At 44.6% G+C, this 15,673-nt stretch overlaps 1 protein-coding gene across 12 annotated transcripts in view; it reads right to left on the bottom strand.

Moving 5' to 3' along the window:
* dmd (dystrophin) overlaps positions 1–15,673 on the bottom strand; it is a 1,582,845-nt gene that overhangs the window by 406,859 nt on the left and 1,160,313 nt on the right. For all 12 annotated transcript variants that reach the window (XM_055644518.1, XM_055644513.1, XM_055644515.1 and 9 more), the window contains one exon: positions 10,785–10,949. In XM_055644518.1, the coding sequence (XP_055500493.1) occupies positions 10,785–10,949 (165 nt within the window). The remainder of the gene's footprint in view (positions 1–10,784; positions 10,950–15,673) is intronic.

Below are 15,673 nucleotides of genomic sequence, written 5' to 3'. Positions count from 1 at the left end.
GGCACTTAGGCTCTATTAGGTTTGAAATAGATGGATAGAAAACACGATGAAATGGAAAGGGCCTTGATCAGTTGATATTATTTTAATGGAGGCTAATCAATAAGGTAACACAGTCAGTTTTAAATGATTTTGTATCCTTAACTAATCCCACTTTATTGCCCTTTTAATGATAGCTAATACATAATTGAAGACTTTCCTGATATCCTTTATCACAACACAACCTTCATTACAATCCCCATCTGCTGCTTAAGAATAAAAACACGTCTTGATTCACCACTAAATTGGAGTTTTAAAAGAGGCTAGACCAAGTGCAGACCCGTTGGGTCTGCTCCCCCAATGGTGTGATCCCCCAACCCAATATTCCACCAAATGTAAGATTCCAGCACTCCCCTGCCTCCCTCAGCAGTGGATTTAAAAAAAAAACCTCCAATTTCACCTACCCTGCCTGCTGCAGCAGTTCCAATTGCAATACCAATTGGCCCTCCCCCTCCTGTTGAAGCACTTGCTGTGATGTCCCATTGAGGTGAAAAGTTCAGAGTGTTCCTGTCTTGCAACTTTGTTTTGAAGTGTGTTGGAAGCTGATAGGAAGGAAGGAGCAGCCGTCAACTGCCCTGCCTCTTGAACCTCCCCTGCCTGCTGCAGCAGTGAAAAGTTCAGAATGTTCCTGTCTCTTTGTTTCGAAGGCAGAAAGGAAGCCAGATGAAAGATTTGATTAAAAACGTGTACTTCAACACGACGAAATGAAATGAGGAGCGGAAAGAAAGGCGGCAGCGTCTGGATTGGGCCAATGAAGAAATGCAGCCGCAGCCCACACAGTTTTAATATATAACTAGACCAAGTGCAGACCCGTTGGGTCTGCTCCCCCAATGGTGTGATTCCCCCAACCCAATATTCCACCATGTACCCGTCTCCTCCAATGGAACTGAAGCCGTTGCCAAATGTAAGTTTCCAGCACTCCCCTGCCTCCCTCAATTGCACCTCCCCTGCCTGCTGCAGCAGTGAAAAGTTCAGTGTTCCTGTCTTGCAACTTTGTTTCGAAGTGTGTTGGAAGCTGACAGGAAGGAGCAGCGAATCAAAAGGAAGAAAGGCAGATGGCAGCCGGACGGCAGGCGGCAGCCACAGACTTTTATATATATACTAGACCAAGTGCAGACCCGTTGGGTCTGCTCCCCCAATGGTGTGATCCCCCAACCCAATATTCCACCATGCACCCGTCTCCTCCAATGGAACTGAAGCCGTTCTCAAAAGTAAGATTCCAGCACTGCCCTGCCTCTTTAAAAAAAATCCCTGCCTGCTGCAGCAGTGAAAAGTTCAGTGTTCCTGTCTTGCAACATTGTTTCGAAGTGTGTTGGAAGCTGAGGAAGGAGCAGCCGTCAACGAATCGAAAGGCAGGAAGGGATCCGTACTGCAGGCGGACTGATTTGAGTTTTATAGATAGATAGATAGATAGATATAGAGAGATAGATAGCTCTGGAAATGATGCATATCACATCCCATTTTAGGAATCATTCAAGTGAACATAATAATAATCTACTGATTCTAATTTCAATTCTAACTTTCTTAGATCAACATTTTCATTTCTTGGTATGCAAAATACTGTGCAATACATCCAATTGAATGTATGCAAAATTACATCATTGTTTTTGCACCAGTTATTTTAATAATCGTTTATTTCAACAAAATGTAGTCATAGCTGAGAAGTGAACAAATGTGTTCTATCATGGAAGGTTCAAGGACAAACAGTCTTGACTGAGAAAATCCATCAGGACTTGAAATGCTGTTGCAGGATCAAGATTTAACATGGAAAAAAAACCCCATAGGACAATTCCACCTTCTACCACTGATGCTGATCTATTCCCTTTCCCAAGCATTCTTTAGGGTTGAATTATTAGATGGTCTACATAAGAACAAGAAACAATGGCAAGTGGACACCTTGAACCTGCTTCTCACAAGTGTTAATTCAACTTCAATCCAAAACTCTGTCCTTATCAGACCTGAATATATTAAGCAATTCAGTCAGTTGACCTCAAAAAGCAAGCGAATTGGAAAGATTTACCACTCTTGGAGAAGTCTCTCCTCATCTCTGCTTTGTATGGGTGACCCCTTATTTTGAAAATATAGCCCCTTAGTTCTAGATCATCTTCCAATATCCCAACATCTATCATTTTAACCCACCAACATGATTGCAACATTCTAAACTCTGCTGGCCCAACCTGCATAAACATTCATAAGTGCATAAGTGATAGGAACAGAATTAGCAAATTCAGCCCATCAAGTCTACACCATTCAATTATGGCTGATCTCTACCTCTCAATCCCATTCGCCTGCCTTCTCCCCATAACCTCTGACATCCATACTAATCAAGAATCAATCTATCGCTGCCTTAAAAAATATCCAATGACTTGGCCTCCACAGCCTCCTCGTAAATCAATCATTTCATCCTAAATAAATCTTCTTGGAGATGCTTTGAATGCAAGTCCTCCTTAACTAATGAGACCATTGCCTCCGGCTCTTCATCAACTGAATATATAGTCCTCAATCCAATTACTCGCCATCAGAAATAAGTGATCTTTGATCATTAAGACCTGAACAACATCCTTCGAAGAAGGGTCCTGACCAGAGATGTTGCCTATCCATGTCCTCCAGATGCTGCCTGACCCGTTGAGGCACTCCAGCACTTTGTGTTTTATTAAATAACTACCCCAATCTTTTTGACATTAAAAGCTCCATGCGCATCTTTCGCTGCCTTCATGCTTTCAGTTCCCTGCTGCGAGCCAACCAGCCATGTACTTCTGTACATCAGTTTATTCAAATTTCATCAGTCCATATCTTATCGGTCATCAAGGTTTTATCTAGGCTTCCATTGCTTCAGATCTTTTGCAAGGATTTCTTCTTGTGTCAATGGTGCCGAAACACTGTACCATTCTCAGCCATTCATTCCAAAACAATTTAATTTCATAGGCAGAATAATGAGGCAACACGAATATTCAATGCTTAAACTGAGTTTGAATTTGTCGGCATCTGCCTCTCTGTATTTCTTAAAACTTCATTTAAAACATTTATCTCCCATATCTAAGCTGTGGTTGTGTAAAGAATGGAAAGTTGGGGAGGGTGGGGGGAAGAGGGGTCGGTCTACCCAACAACAGAATGGGAGGAGTTATAAAGGAATTATGTGTGTGGTCAGGGGCAATAGGGACCGGTGTGAGTGGGGAGGTGAATACCCGTTAAAATGTTGCACCTGAATGCACAAAGTATAAGAAATGAAGTGGACGAGCTTGAAGCTCAGTTAGAGATTGGCAAGTTTGATGTTGTGGGAATTACAGAGACATGGCTGCAAGAGGGCCAGGGTTGGGAACTGAATATTCAGGGGTACACGTCCTATCGAAAAGACAGACAGGTGTGCAGAGGCGATGGGGTAGCTCTGTTGGTGAGGAATGAAATTCAGTCCCTTGCGAGGGGTGACATAGAATCAGGAGATGTAGAGTCAGTATGGATAAAACTGAGGAATTGTAAGGTTAAAAAGATCCTAACGTGAGTTATCTACAGGCCTCGAAACAGTAGCCTAGATATAGGGTGCAAGTTGAATCAAGAGTTAAAATTGGCATGTAGCTATGGTAATGCTACGGTGGTTAGGGGAGATTTCAACATGCAGGTAGACTGGGAAAATCAGGTTGGTACTAAACCTCAAGAAAGGGAGTTTGTGGAGTGCCTCTGAGATGGAATCTTAGAGCAACTTGTACTGGAGCCTACCAGGGAGAAGGCATTTCTGGATTTAGTGTTGTGTAATGAACCGGATTTGAGAAGGTAACTCAAGGTAAAGGTGCTAGTGACATTAATGTGATAAGATTTAATCTACAATTGGAGAGGAAGAAGGGAAAATCGGAGGTGTGAGGATTACAGTTAAGCAAAGGGGACTATGGAGGCATGAAGGAGGAGCTGGCCTCTTGTCCTGGACTCTTCCACTAGTGGAAATATCCTCGCCACATCCACTCCATCCAAGCAACCAAATGGTTCCCAACTCTTCAGTTCAGGAATAAAAAGCCGACCTCTTGACAGAAAAATATTGGACATTTCGAAAAGCATTGCATTTATTTTTATACTTTTGGAATCTTTTCATTTATTTGCTGTCAAACTACCAGAGGCCAAATTAAAGATTGCTGCACTGTGTGGGGGCAACAGAATGACTGAGGAAAGGAGAGACGAGTGGTAAACCTCACTGTGAGAAGGCTGCAACATAGCCAGATGCCCAGGTTTTGCCTGCAATAGGTAAAGAAACACTAGTGCTGAACATTGAGGATGCAATATTCAAGACAAGTCACCCCACAGGAATTCAGTATGAGCAAACACTTGAGCTCACAAACAGTTGTAGTTACACACAGCACTGCATAAGCGACAGCCATTTAGAAAACCACTTTTCACATCCATAGGATATCCAAAGCTTTTACAGTTAATGAATTACTTTGGTTTTCATTTGAAGTGTCGTTATTTTGTCGGGTAGATGTACACGACAAGCAATTTGCCACCGTGCACGATTCCACCTCCAGCATTGAGACAACCTACCAGTTTGTCAATTCGTGATGTTAGCATAAATTATTCTTCTTACAGTATTTGAGTGGTACCACGGGGTCGTTTATGTCGACCTGATGGGCCTATGCCACTTCGGTGATTTTTCAGGCATCTGCTTGCCTTGGCCCCACAGCCTTTGCGATGTGTTTGTGTGTGTGTGATCCACTCTGACAGTCACCATTCCAGTTGCCGCTTTTTGAGGCGACTGCCAGCAACTTGACTGTGTGTGTTCCACTCTGACAGTCACCATTCTAGTTGACACACACACACACACACACGCTGGGGTTAAGGCAAGCGGGGGGGAGCGCTGTCTGAAATTCACATGGTGCAAAGCCAAGGTGATACAGACACACACCGCGATGAACAGGAAGGTTAAAGACAGCCAGCACGGTGTACAGTAAGTCCTTTAAAAGAGGGGGGGGGGGGGGGGTGAGAGAGAAGGGGGGGGGGAGGGGAAGGGAGGGGGGGGGGGGGGGGGAAGGAGTGGAGAACTTTTAAGAAGCCAGCCAACTTTTAATGCCAGAGATACACAGCTGTGAAGTTCGGCGGACATTTAACAATACTGGTCGGTTATCCTTGGTTCTGAAAACTACTGCTTATATATTTTTTCCCCAGTGAGCCAATGAAATTCACTGGTCAGCACTGGCTACAATCTACGAGAACCTAAGAGAACCTTTGATCTTCTGGCAACTCATTAGGACCTCCTGGCGACCCACCTACGGCACGAGAATTCTCGCTACTCTCCATGGCGGCTTCATTCTAGTCGCCACTAATTTTTCAACGTTGAAAAATTCTCAGCGACCATAATGATGCCGCGTCTAGTTCCCAGAACGTGGGAACTCCTCACGACCATGAAGGCGACTCTCCAGCAACCAGCCACAAACATGTGGCGACTGCATAGTCTCCTGCAGTCACCTAAAAAGTCGCCTAAGTGGGACAGGCCCATAACTATCCAAATCGGGCCTTGATTTCACATACAAACATGAAACTTTTGACAATATCATCGTTCTGCAGTAGTGAGTTGAAGGTAGCTATGATACTTTGTGATGGGAGTAGAACAAAGAGACTTCTGATCCAGAGTTGAAAATAAAGCCACAGAATCAAGCTTCAAGTGTGTACAAGATCATCCTCTGTTCAACCTTCTCTGTACATGGTACATCACACAATATTTTATCAGTAAAAAGGCACAACTGCATCAAATATGATTATGATTATTATGATGGTCACTAGTATCAGAGCAGAGAAATGTACTCCAGAACATTTAATATCATAGAACATGCATGGGGCAGGAAGAAAATCATGGGGAGATCTTGTTACATGAAAGATAATTATTTATTTAAATTCATCTTTGGGGGGGAGATGGGCTGTTTGACACTGCAACGTAGGGGTTAAACAGGCTTTTCAGCTGGGACGGAGCTGTCTGCTAACGTCACATGTCAAGCAAGCACACTCGCTTAAAAAACAATCAGGTGCTTGGGAAAACAGTTGGGCTCGGTTGGAAGAACCAGTAGATTATTAGGCCTCTGATTGCAGCTGCAAGGACGCCTCACATGAAGATAAGATAAACTTTTCTTTTGAGTATTTGAGCAGAGATTGCTGTGGGACCAGCTGAGTTATTCCAGCACTTTGTGCCTTTCGGTTTAGATTTTCCTGAGTCACAAAGCCTTGCAGCTAATTTTCCATCTGATGTATGGAGAACACGTTGGAATGATGTGCTTTCTAAACATGGAGCTTTGGCCAATGCTTCAACAGGTTAGCTGTGTGGTTGCAGTGTTCTTATATGTATAAGTAGACTCAGTGTGTGGACATGCACCCTGCGTACTGATACATAGGCAGTCGGGCCCTGCACTCTGAAACCAAATGTACAGATGCACAATGGGACTTCCATGTGCTGCTATGATGGATGAGAGAAAAATAGATCACCAATTAATGTGTAGGAAGGAACTGCAGATACTGATCTACACCGGGGATAGACACAAAATGCTGGAGTAAAGGGCCTGTCCCACTTTCACAACCTAATTCATGACCTTTTTTACTCGTGCACATTTTTCATCAGGCTAGAAAAACGCCCCAACCTACTTGATTCCACGAGTACCTAAGACTAGCATAAAGACCTACCTACAACCTACCTACGACCTTGTGACGACCATGCTGCGAGTACGTCAAGGGCAAACTCGGCAGAGGTCGTGAATTAGGTCGTGAAAGTGGGACAGGCCCTTAACTCAGCGGGGCAGGCAGCATCTCTGGAGAGAAGGAATGGGCCTCGACTTGTTACTCTGGCATTTTGAGTCTATCTTCTCCAATTAATGTGCCCAGTCCTTCCTGAACACCATGGCTGAACATTTTCCCTGCATATTTTACTGTATTAAAGGTTGCATATTAATAGGCAGCTCTTGTTTCTATAGCTGACAATTGCCTTGGCAATTATTGCATAATTCGGCACAAACCAGAAATCAAACAAACCAATTCATAAATGATCGGACGTATTGACGTAGTGGCATTCACCCTGCCTGGGCTCTGAGTGAGGAATTTTAACCAGTATCTTCCCTCCAAGGAATTCATTGGGTTCGGGACCATGATACGCAACTACTCAGATAACCAACCCTGTCGAGATAACCAACCCTGTCGAGATAAATGTCTCTCTGCAGATGTTGTATTTGTAGACCATCTGAGCAATGCATAATCAAATGGGATGTCCAATACATACAATTGAGAGTGTAGGAAGAAACTGCATGTGCTGGTTTATACCGAAGATAGACATAAAGTGTTGGAGCAAGCAGGTCAGGCAGCATCTCTGGGTGAAAAGGAACAGGTAACGTTTCGGCTGGGAACACTTGTTCAGATGGTAGGGGAAGGGGGGAGAGGAGGGGGGTGAGTGGAGGAGGGGGGGGGGAGCATATGGAGGGGGGGAGGGGAGAAAGGGGAGTACTTTCAGTATGAACAAGTGTTCCGAGTCAAGACGTCATCGAAATGCTGCCTGACCCATTGAGTTGTTCCAACACTTTGTGTCTCACAGAACTGAGTACTGCACGCTACTGTGTAGTCATACATTGGGTGATCAGAGGAGGTCACAACATGGCATTTTCATCAATACTAAGTAATCATTTGGTGGTAAATAGACAGCAATATTATATATTGCCATATCAATCATTTGGCTACATCCCTTATCTATATCAGTCTTTTAAACTTCCTCGTTGCAGTGCTCCTAAACTCTGTTCCCTTTAAGTGCCACAAAGCAGTATTCAAAACAGAAGAACACATTGAAATTTTGATGAGAATTTTCCTTCCTCATAATTGGAGAACACATTTGTGAAGGCTGCAAGCCCTGTGCAATTCTGCATCACTCTTGAGCAGCTCACTGTGATAATGCATGTGTAAAATTGCAACCCTGTGTAGAAACAACCACATAGTATTCTAAATGTCTTTCATATTTTAAATGTTGCAAGTATCAACAATAAGGTGAATGCATTTAGAATGTGTACATTCCTTTCTCAGCTAAATAAAAACATCAAAGAATTGTTAACTATACACTCATTACACTTTGCACTTAGCACAGTATTCTCTGGAAGATTACAGCACGTTGTATTTTTGCTGCTTTTGAAGCATCTTTTCAAAACCAATCTCACTATCCCACATTCTCCCAGTAGCTTCTGCACCTTCCATTATTTCAAATGCTTACTGAATTTTTCTTTCAAAGATGTTTTGATAGTTATCCCAACTAACCCCTGTCCCAATGCACTAAAAACATCCAATCATAAAGATGTTTATTTTCCACTTTCCCCTTTCTTTTTAGCAAATTGTGTCAAATAGATCCTCATTACAAACCTTGAAGCAGATGCATGTGTTGAGATGTGTCTTTGGTTGTTGAAGCAAAAGGGTCTTCAGTGTCCGATATTAAAGACAACGAAACTGAACAACAGGCAGCCAAATTGTACACCGACTGCTATAAGCTTGTAAAGTCTGACTGTTCACCCGATCATAACTTGGACAATCCAATTATTTATGAAATTAAAGATGATAGGAGTAATTAGGAGAGTATAGAAGGGACAATACCAGTTCAGCTCCCTGGTCTTCTGATATTTATTTCCATTCCTTTCACTGAAAACAAGACATCATTAGCTTCCAAAATATGCTGATGCCCAATCTTAAAACATTCAGATGATACAAAATGCTGGAGTAACTCAGTGGGTCAGGCAGCATCTCTGAAGAAAAGGAATAGGTGATGCTTCGGGTTGAGACCAAGCTCTTGACCTGAAGAGTCAACTATTCCTGTTCTCCAGAGATGCTGGCTGGCCCGCTCTGTTGCTCCAGCATTATGTGTCTATCTTCAGTGTAAAGCGGCATCTGCAGTTCCTTTCTACACATCAAAATATCAACTCAGAGCTTTTTTGGCATAAATTATAAGAGTTGGCTCTAGAGCACGGCAAGGCTTAGTTGGGATTGGTATCACAAAATCTTTGAAAGAAAGATTCAGTAAACATTTGATATAATGGAAGGTGCAGAAGCTACAGAGAGAAGGTGGGATAGTGAGATTAGTTTTGAAAAGATGCTTCAAAAGCCAACAAAAATGCAACGTGCTGTAATCTGTCAGCGAATCCTGTGCTAAGCGGCGCATGATGTAATGAGTGTGTACTGTTAACAATTTGTTATGTTTTCATTTAGCTGACTACGGAATTTACAAGTTCTAAAATCATTCACCTTATTGTTGACATTTGTCAATGTTAAGGGCCTGTCCCACTTTCATGAACTAATTCACGGCCTCTGCCGAGTTTGCCCTTGACTCGTACTCGCAGCATGGTCGTCACGAGGTCGGAGGTCATCATAGGTAGGTTGTAGCAGGTCGTGATGCTAGTCGTAGGTGCTCGTGGCATCAAGTAGGTCGGGGAGTTTTTTTCCAACATGATGAAAAATGTCCACGAGTAAGAAAGGCCATGAGTTAGATTGTGAAAGTGGGACAGGGGCTTAACACTGATCTTCCAGAATGTAGAAAAGAATAGCACAGGAACAGACCCTTCGACCCACAATGTCTGTGCCGAATATAATGCGAAAATAAACTAATCTTATCTGCCTGCACATGATCAATACCCCTCCAGTTACAGTGGTTAACATTGCATTCTGGCTGTTTCCAATTCTCTTTTCATCACTTATTGATGTTTAGCAATTTAGCATTTTGTTAAAGATGCAATTCAACTCCAACTACAGATATTAATCTAACTGTTCCAATTACCCAAATTAGCTGCATCTTGCATTTGGTAATGGAGCATCACTCTGGGCACTCTCTGGTGTCAAGATACTCTACGAGTTTAAACACTACTGACACATTGGGTATAAAATTCCCTGGAACGGCACAAATAATGAACTGGGTCTTCAAATGTGTAGTTGTTTCAACCTCAGCAAAGTAAGTTTGATATCCTGCTGCAAGCTGTAGCAGATGTAGCAGGGCAGACAGTCCTTCAACCCCATATGCATCAAGAACTAATTATGAAAATCAATGTTGGGATGATCTGAGTAGTGGAATTCTGAATTTCATATATTTTCACTTTGCTGAATGAAATATATGCCTGCTGTGTTAGTTTTTTTTTTGCAGCAATGATATATTGAGTCTGCGTCTCAATTCGTTTGAGATGAGAGTTTCTGGTTAATAAACCTGAATGAAAATGAACTTATTGTGGCCATTTTTAGAATGTACAACAAAGCCATAACACGTTGAGCCATGACTTGGGCGGCACGGTGGCATAGTGGTAGAGCTACTGCCTTACAGCGCAGAGGCCCGGGTTCCATCCTGACTACGGGTGCTTGTCTGTACATAGTTTGTACGTTCTCCCCGTGACCAGCGTGGGTTTTCTCCGAGATCTCCAGTTTCCTCCCACACTCCAAAGACGGACAGGTTTGTAGGTTAATTGCCTTGGTATAAATGTAAAAATGTAGAATTGTCCCCAGTGTGTGTGGGATAGTGTTAATGCGCAGGGATTGGTGGTTGGTGCGAACCTGGTGGGCCGGAGAGGCCTGTTTCTGCGCTGTATCTCTGAATTAAATTAAACGTGTGTTTCAAGAGTTCCTAAAATATTGACACCATATCGCTGGAACGTGTACTTTGCTCCCTCAAGACAATCAATATTATAAACTTTTACCCCAGTAGAAGATACCTTGATCTGAGAAATCAAAATTTATAGCATTTCAAAACATTGACCGATATTACCATGCAAAAAATATTTTACCTTAATATCAAAGATGTCCGGTAATGGTACTTGCTTGTAGGATTCCAACTGATGCTTTGTAGTAGAAGCCCAAAGACTCAATAGGTTCAGCTGCTGCTGAAATAGTGCCAAGTCCTTCAAAGATGCTTCTATTTCTTTTTGTTTATCAGGCAGATTTTTTGAGACCTGCAAAAATAAAAGCACAGGAGAACTGAAGCAGCATCTTTCACTCTTATCGTTTAATGGAACATTTACTTTGCAGTTATGTTTCAGAACTCAAAGGACTTTTTGTTGAAAATTTACGTAGCATTGAAATAATCAGTTCTTCCTCATTTCATTTATATGCATGTTCCAGCTTGTATTAATGGGATATTATAGCAGCCTGTTTGAGTACAATTTATTAATGATAAATCCAACCATCCTAATCCCTGGTGATGAGCCATTTGCAGGAGACAATAAATCTAAAACCACAGGAGGAGACCTCAGAAATAACTGTTTCCATGGCAACAGCCGCTGAGGTGCAGCAAGATTTGACAGACTGGTGATGTTTAACTGGCTGAATGCTGATGAGACTTAACATTTATGAACTGCTTTATTTACCACACACAGAACGCAGCACTCCCACGCAAATGTACAATTCGTTCCGGCATGTACAGCCTTTTTTTCACGTCGAAGCCTTGTGCACGTAGGTTTTATGTATAAAAAACGAATTGCAGATGCTGGTTTAAATCGAAGGTAGACACAAAATGCTGGAGTAAGTCAGCGGGACAGGCAGCATCTCTGGTGAGAAGGAATGGGTGGGGACAGTAATGCCCGTCCCACTTAGAAACCTGAACGGAAACCTCTGGTGACTTTGCGCCCCACCCAAGGTTTCCGTGCGGTTCCCGGAGGTTTTTGTCGGTCTCCCTACCTGCTTCCACTACCTGCAACCTCCAGCAACCACCTGCAACCTCCGGGAACTGCACGGAAACCTTGGGTGGGGTGCAAAGTCTCCAGAGGTTTCCGTTCAGGTTTCCTAAGTGGGACAGGGGCATAAAGACTGGTGGGAGAACTGGGAAGGGGGAGGGGATAGAGAGGGAAAGCAAGGGCGATTCAAAGTTAGAGAAGTCAATGTTCATACCGCTGGTGTGTAAACTACCCAAGTGAAATACGAGGTGCTGCACCTCCAATTTGAGCTGGGTCTCACTCTGACAATGGAGGATGCCCAGGACAGAAAGGTCAGATTGGGAATGGGAGGGGGAGTTGAAATACTGAGTAACTTGGAGATCAGGTAAGCTAAGACGGACTGAGTGGAGGTGTTCAGCGAAACGATCGCTGAAACTGTGCTCGTTGATGTAGAGACGTTGACACCTGGAACAGCGGATACAGTAGATGAGATTGGAGGTAGGTGCAAGTGAAACTCTGCTTCACCTGGAAAGACTGTTTGGATCCTTGGATGGAGGCGCGGAGGGAGGTAAAGGGAGAGGTGTTGCATTTCCTGTGGTTGCAGGGGAATGTACCTGGGCAGGGGGTGGTTTGGGTGGGAAAGGACGAGTTGACCAGGGAGTTTTGGAGGGAACGGTCTCTGCGGAAAGCAGAAATGGGTGGAGGTGTGAAGATGTGGCCAGTAGTGGGATCACGTTGGAGCTGGCGAAAATGTTGGAGGATTAAATGCGACGACTGATGGGGTGGAAGGTGAAGACAAGGGGGACTTGTCCTCACCGTGTCCGTCCCCCCCAGGATTTCCGCCCATGCCTGGAACAGTGATTGTTCAACATACCCTACACGTAGGTTTTACTCTGGTTAGCTTCCACTGCAGGGGGCCATCCTTATCTGAGTCAGGAAGTCTGAGATTCAGTAAAATATCTCAGCATCTACTTCAGCTCAGTTCTCCAGGGACTACCATTGTTGCGTGAGACTCAGACTAAGGTGCAGTCTGTAGTCTCAATGGGCAAGTCCCAACAAATACACGCCAACCATGTCAGTTTACACAGAAGGACACAAAGTGCTGGAGTAACTCAGTGGGCCAGGCAGCATCTCTGGAGATCATGCATGTGATGTTTTGGATCGGTGACCTTTCTTCTTTCCAGTGTACACATGTATCACGCCTTCAATCCAATGAAAATCGATTACATGGCCTTAACCTCATTGTCATTTTTTTCTGGAGTTTGCCGTTCATGAATCAGCTTCAATGGCTTTGAACCATTTTGCATTATCCAGTGAATCGTTGCCAAAAAACACATTATTTGTCCGATCCTCGTGAGTACTTTCTATCACTGCTGTTGGAGGAATAACGGGTAACGATGAGTCAGAGTACAGGAGGGAGATTGGTCGTAAGCAAGATCAAGGAGTTATATGTTGACTTCAGGAAGGGAAAGCTAGTGATTTATGAACCTAACTTCATTCATGGGACAGCAGTGGAGAGATTCAACAGCTGCAAGTTCCTAGGAGTACATTTGTCGAAAGTTCTGTCCCACATTGCCACAATCACAAAGGAAGTATGTTGATACCTCTACTTACTCGGACGATTGAGGAGATTCAGTATTTTGCTGCACACTCAATCAACCTTCTACAGGTAGAGAGCATATTGACTGATTGTACCACAGCCGGATGCAGCAACAAAAAACACCCCAGAATGAAGGAGACTGCAGAGAATGGTGGACATTACTCAGTCCTTCACTGGCACTGACCTCCCCACCATTGAAGGGATCTATCGGAGACGCAGCCTCTAAAAGACAGCTGAAACACTCTCATTTCACTTCGAGAAGAAGGTACAGGAGCCTCAAACTGATCTCCAGGTTCATGAACACCTTCTTCCCAGCAACCATCAGACTCTTTCACACTTCACAACACCAACCACTAACTCAACTACAATCTTACAGAATCATTGAGACAACATCACACAGCACGGAAACTAAACCTCAGGCCAATCATCCATGCTGACCAATATGCCCTATCTAAGCTACTCCCATTTGCCCATTTTGTCCCATATTCCTCAAAACCTTTCCTATCTACGTATCCATCCAAATGTCTTTTAAATATTGTTCTTGCACCTGCCTTAACTATTTTGCTGAAGATAGACACAAAAAGCTGGAGTAACTCAGCGGGACAGGCAGCATCTCTGAAGAAAAGGAATGGGTGACGTTTCGGGTCGAGACCCTTCTTTGGATGGCGGTTTGGTACCTAGTATTACTGATTATTCATTTACAGTATGTTTTATTGATTAACTATATTACCAAAACTCTGTTCTTGACCGGTTTCGGCGATCTGTGCTGCGATGTCCGAGAGAACGCCGCCACCTACGGCCGTCATTTGTGGCCACCTCGCTCAGAGCCCCCATCCGCCGTATATGTGCCGAGGATTTTTCCCGTCGATGAAATATGACAGAGATATTAATGTTTTTACTAAATTCCCCATTCTCTCTGCTGCCCCCAATGGAGGCAGGGGAAAGGACTATAAAACCAGGAAGTGGTGTGCCTCAATTAGTCTCTGCAAGCTGGAGCTGTCAATTAGTCTCTGTCACTCTGAGCTCTGAATGACACTGAACAAATGTCTACAGCACTGTGAGTACCCTTAATTTGGTTTGAAAATGAAAATATAGTTAGTTTGAAGTAAAAAAGGCACTCTCTCTCTCTCTCCCCATCTCCTCTCTCTCCCCCCACCTCTCCTCTCTCTCCCCCCCCACCTCTTCTCTCTCTCCCCCCACCCCTCCTCTCTCCCCCCCCCCCCTCTCCCTCTCTCTCTCCCCCCCCCCCCCCCCCCCCCCCCCCCCCCCCCCCCCCCCCCCCCCCCCCCCCTCCCCCCCCCCCCCCCTCCCCCCCCTCCCCCCCCCCCCTCCCCCCCCCCCCCCCTCTCTCTCTCCCCTCTTTTTCTCCCCCCATCGTCCCTCCCCTAAACCCCCCCTCCACACACCCCTACCCCCCTTCCCTCTCCCTCACCCCTTCTCAGCACCCCCCTCTGTCTCCTCCTCACTCTCCCCTCTCTCTCTCCTCCCCTCCTCCCCCACCTTTTCCCCCCTCACCTACCCTCCCTCCCTCTTACCCTCCTCTCCACCCCCCTATCCCTCTTGCCCCTCTCTCTGTGTCTCTGCCCCTTCTCTCTCTGCCCTCACTCTCTACCCCCGCTCGCGCCCCCCCTCCCCTCCCCCTCTCTAGATGTGACTGCAAGTTGGGGGCGATGCGTCAGCAGATAGGGTGGTTATGGGGGTAAAAGGAGCAAATTAATATAATATCAAGGGGGGTAATTAGCGTGAGTGCGGGGGGGGGGGGGGGGGGTGGATTGTTTAGTGTGTGACGCTGCATGCCGTCTCCCCCTACCCACAACCGCACGTTGGTCTAGTTGTATATATATTTGTGTGTTAATGTGCTGATGGCCGGTTAAGCTGCAGCGAGTAAGAATTTTATTGTTTCGTGCCGATACATATAACATCTCGACTCTTGACTAATCATTGCTCCATCAAGACCACTGTTTGCACGAGGGTTCAGACTAATTTCTCCCAAGACAAAGATGTAGTGGGTGGAAATGACGGTTCCCCATTGTATGGAGGCAACAGCAGAGCAACCTAAAACTGACAAACTGCAGAAACAGAATCAATAACCAGCAAGACACATCCAGTAGTCATTCAGATTGGAGATGTTGCAGTAAAGCCCCTGTCCCACTGTACGAGGTAATTCAAGAGTTCTCCCGAGTTTTCCCCTGATTCGAACTCGGAGAATGTCCGTAGCGGGTCCGTAGGAGTTCGTGGATGTCTCGTAGCGGCTCGTACAAGTAAAAAGTAACAATTTTTTTCATCACAAGTATTTTTTTACTCGTGGACATTTTTTGCAGTGATGAAAAAACGTCACAAGTTTACTGGATGTCCCGAGTACCTACCGTTAGCATTACGAGCCACTACGAGACATTCACGAACTCCCACGGACCCGCTACGGACA

This window comes from Leucoraja erinacea, chromosome 13, assembly GCF_028641065.1.
Source record: "Leucoraja erinacea ecotype New England chromosome 13, Leri_hhj_1, whole genome shotgun sequence".
Lineage (NCBI taxonomy): Eukaryota > Metazoa > Chordata > Chondrichthyes > Rajiformes > Rajidae > Leucoraja > Leucoraja erinaceus.
Note: the sequence above shows the minus strand (reverse complement) of the source record. Positions and strands in the feature narration are given on the sequence as shown.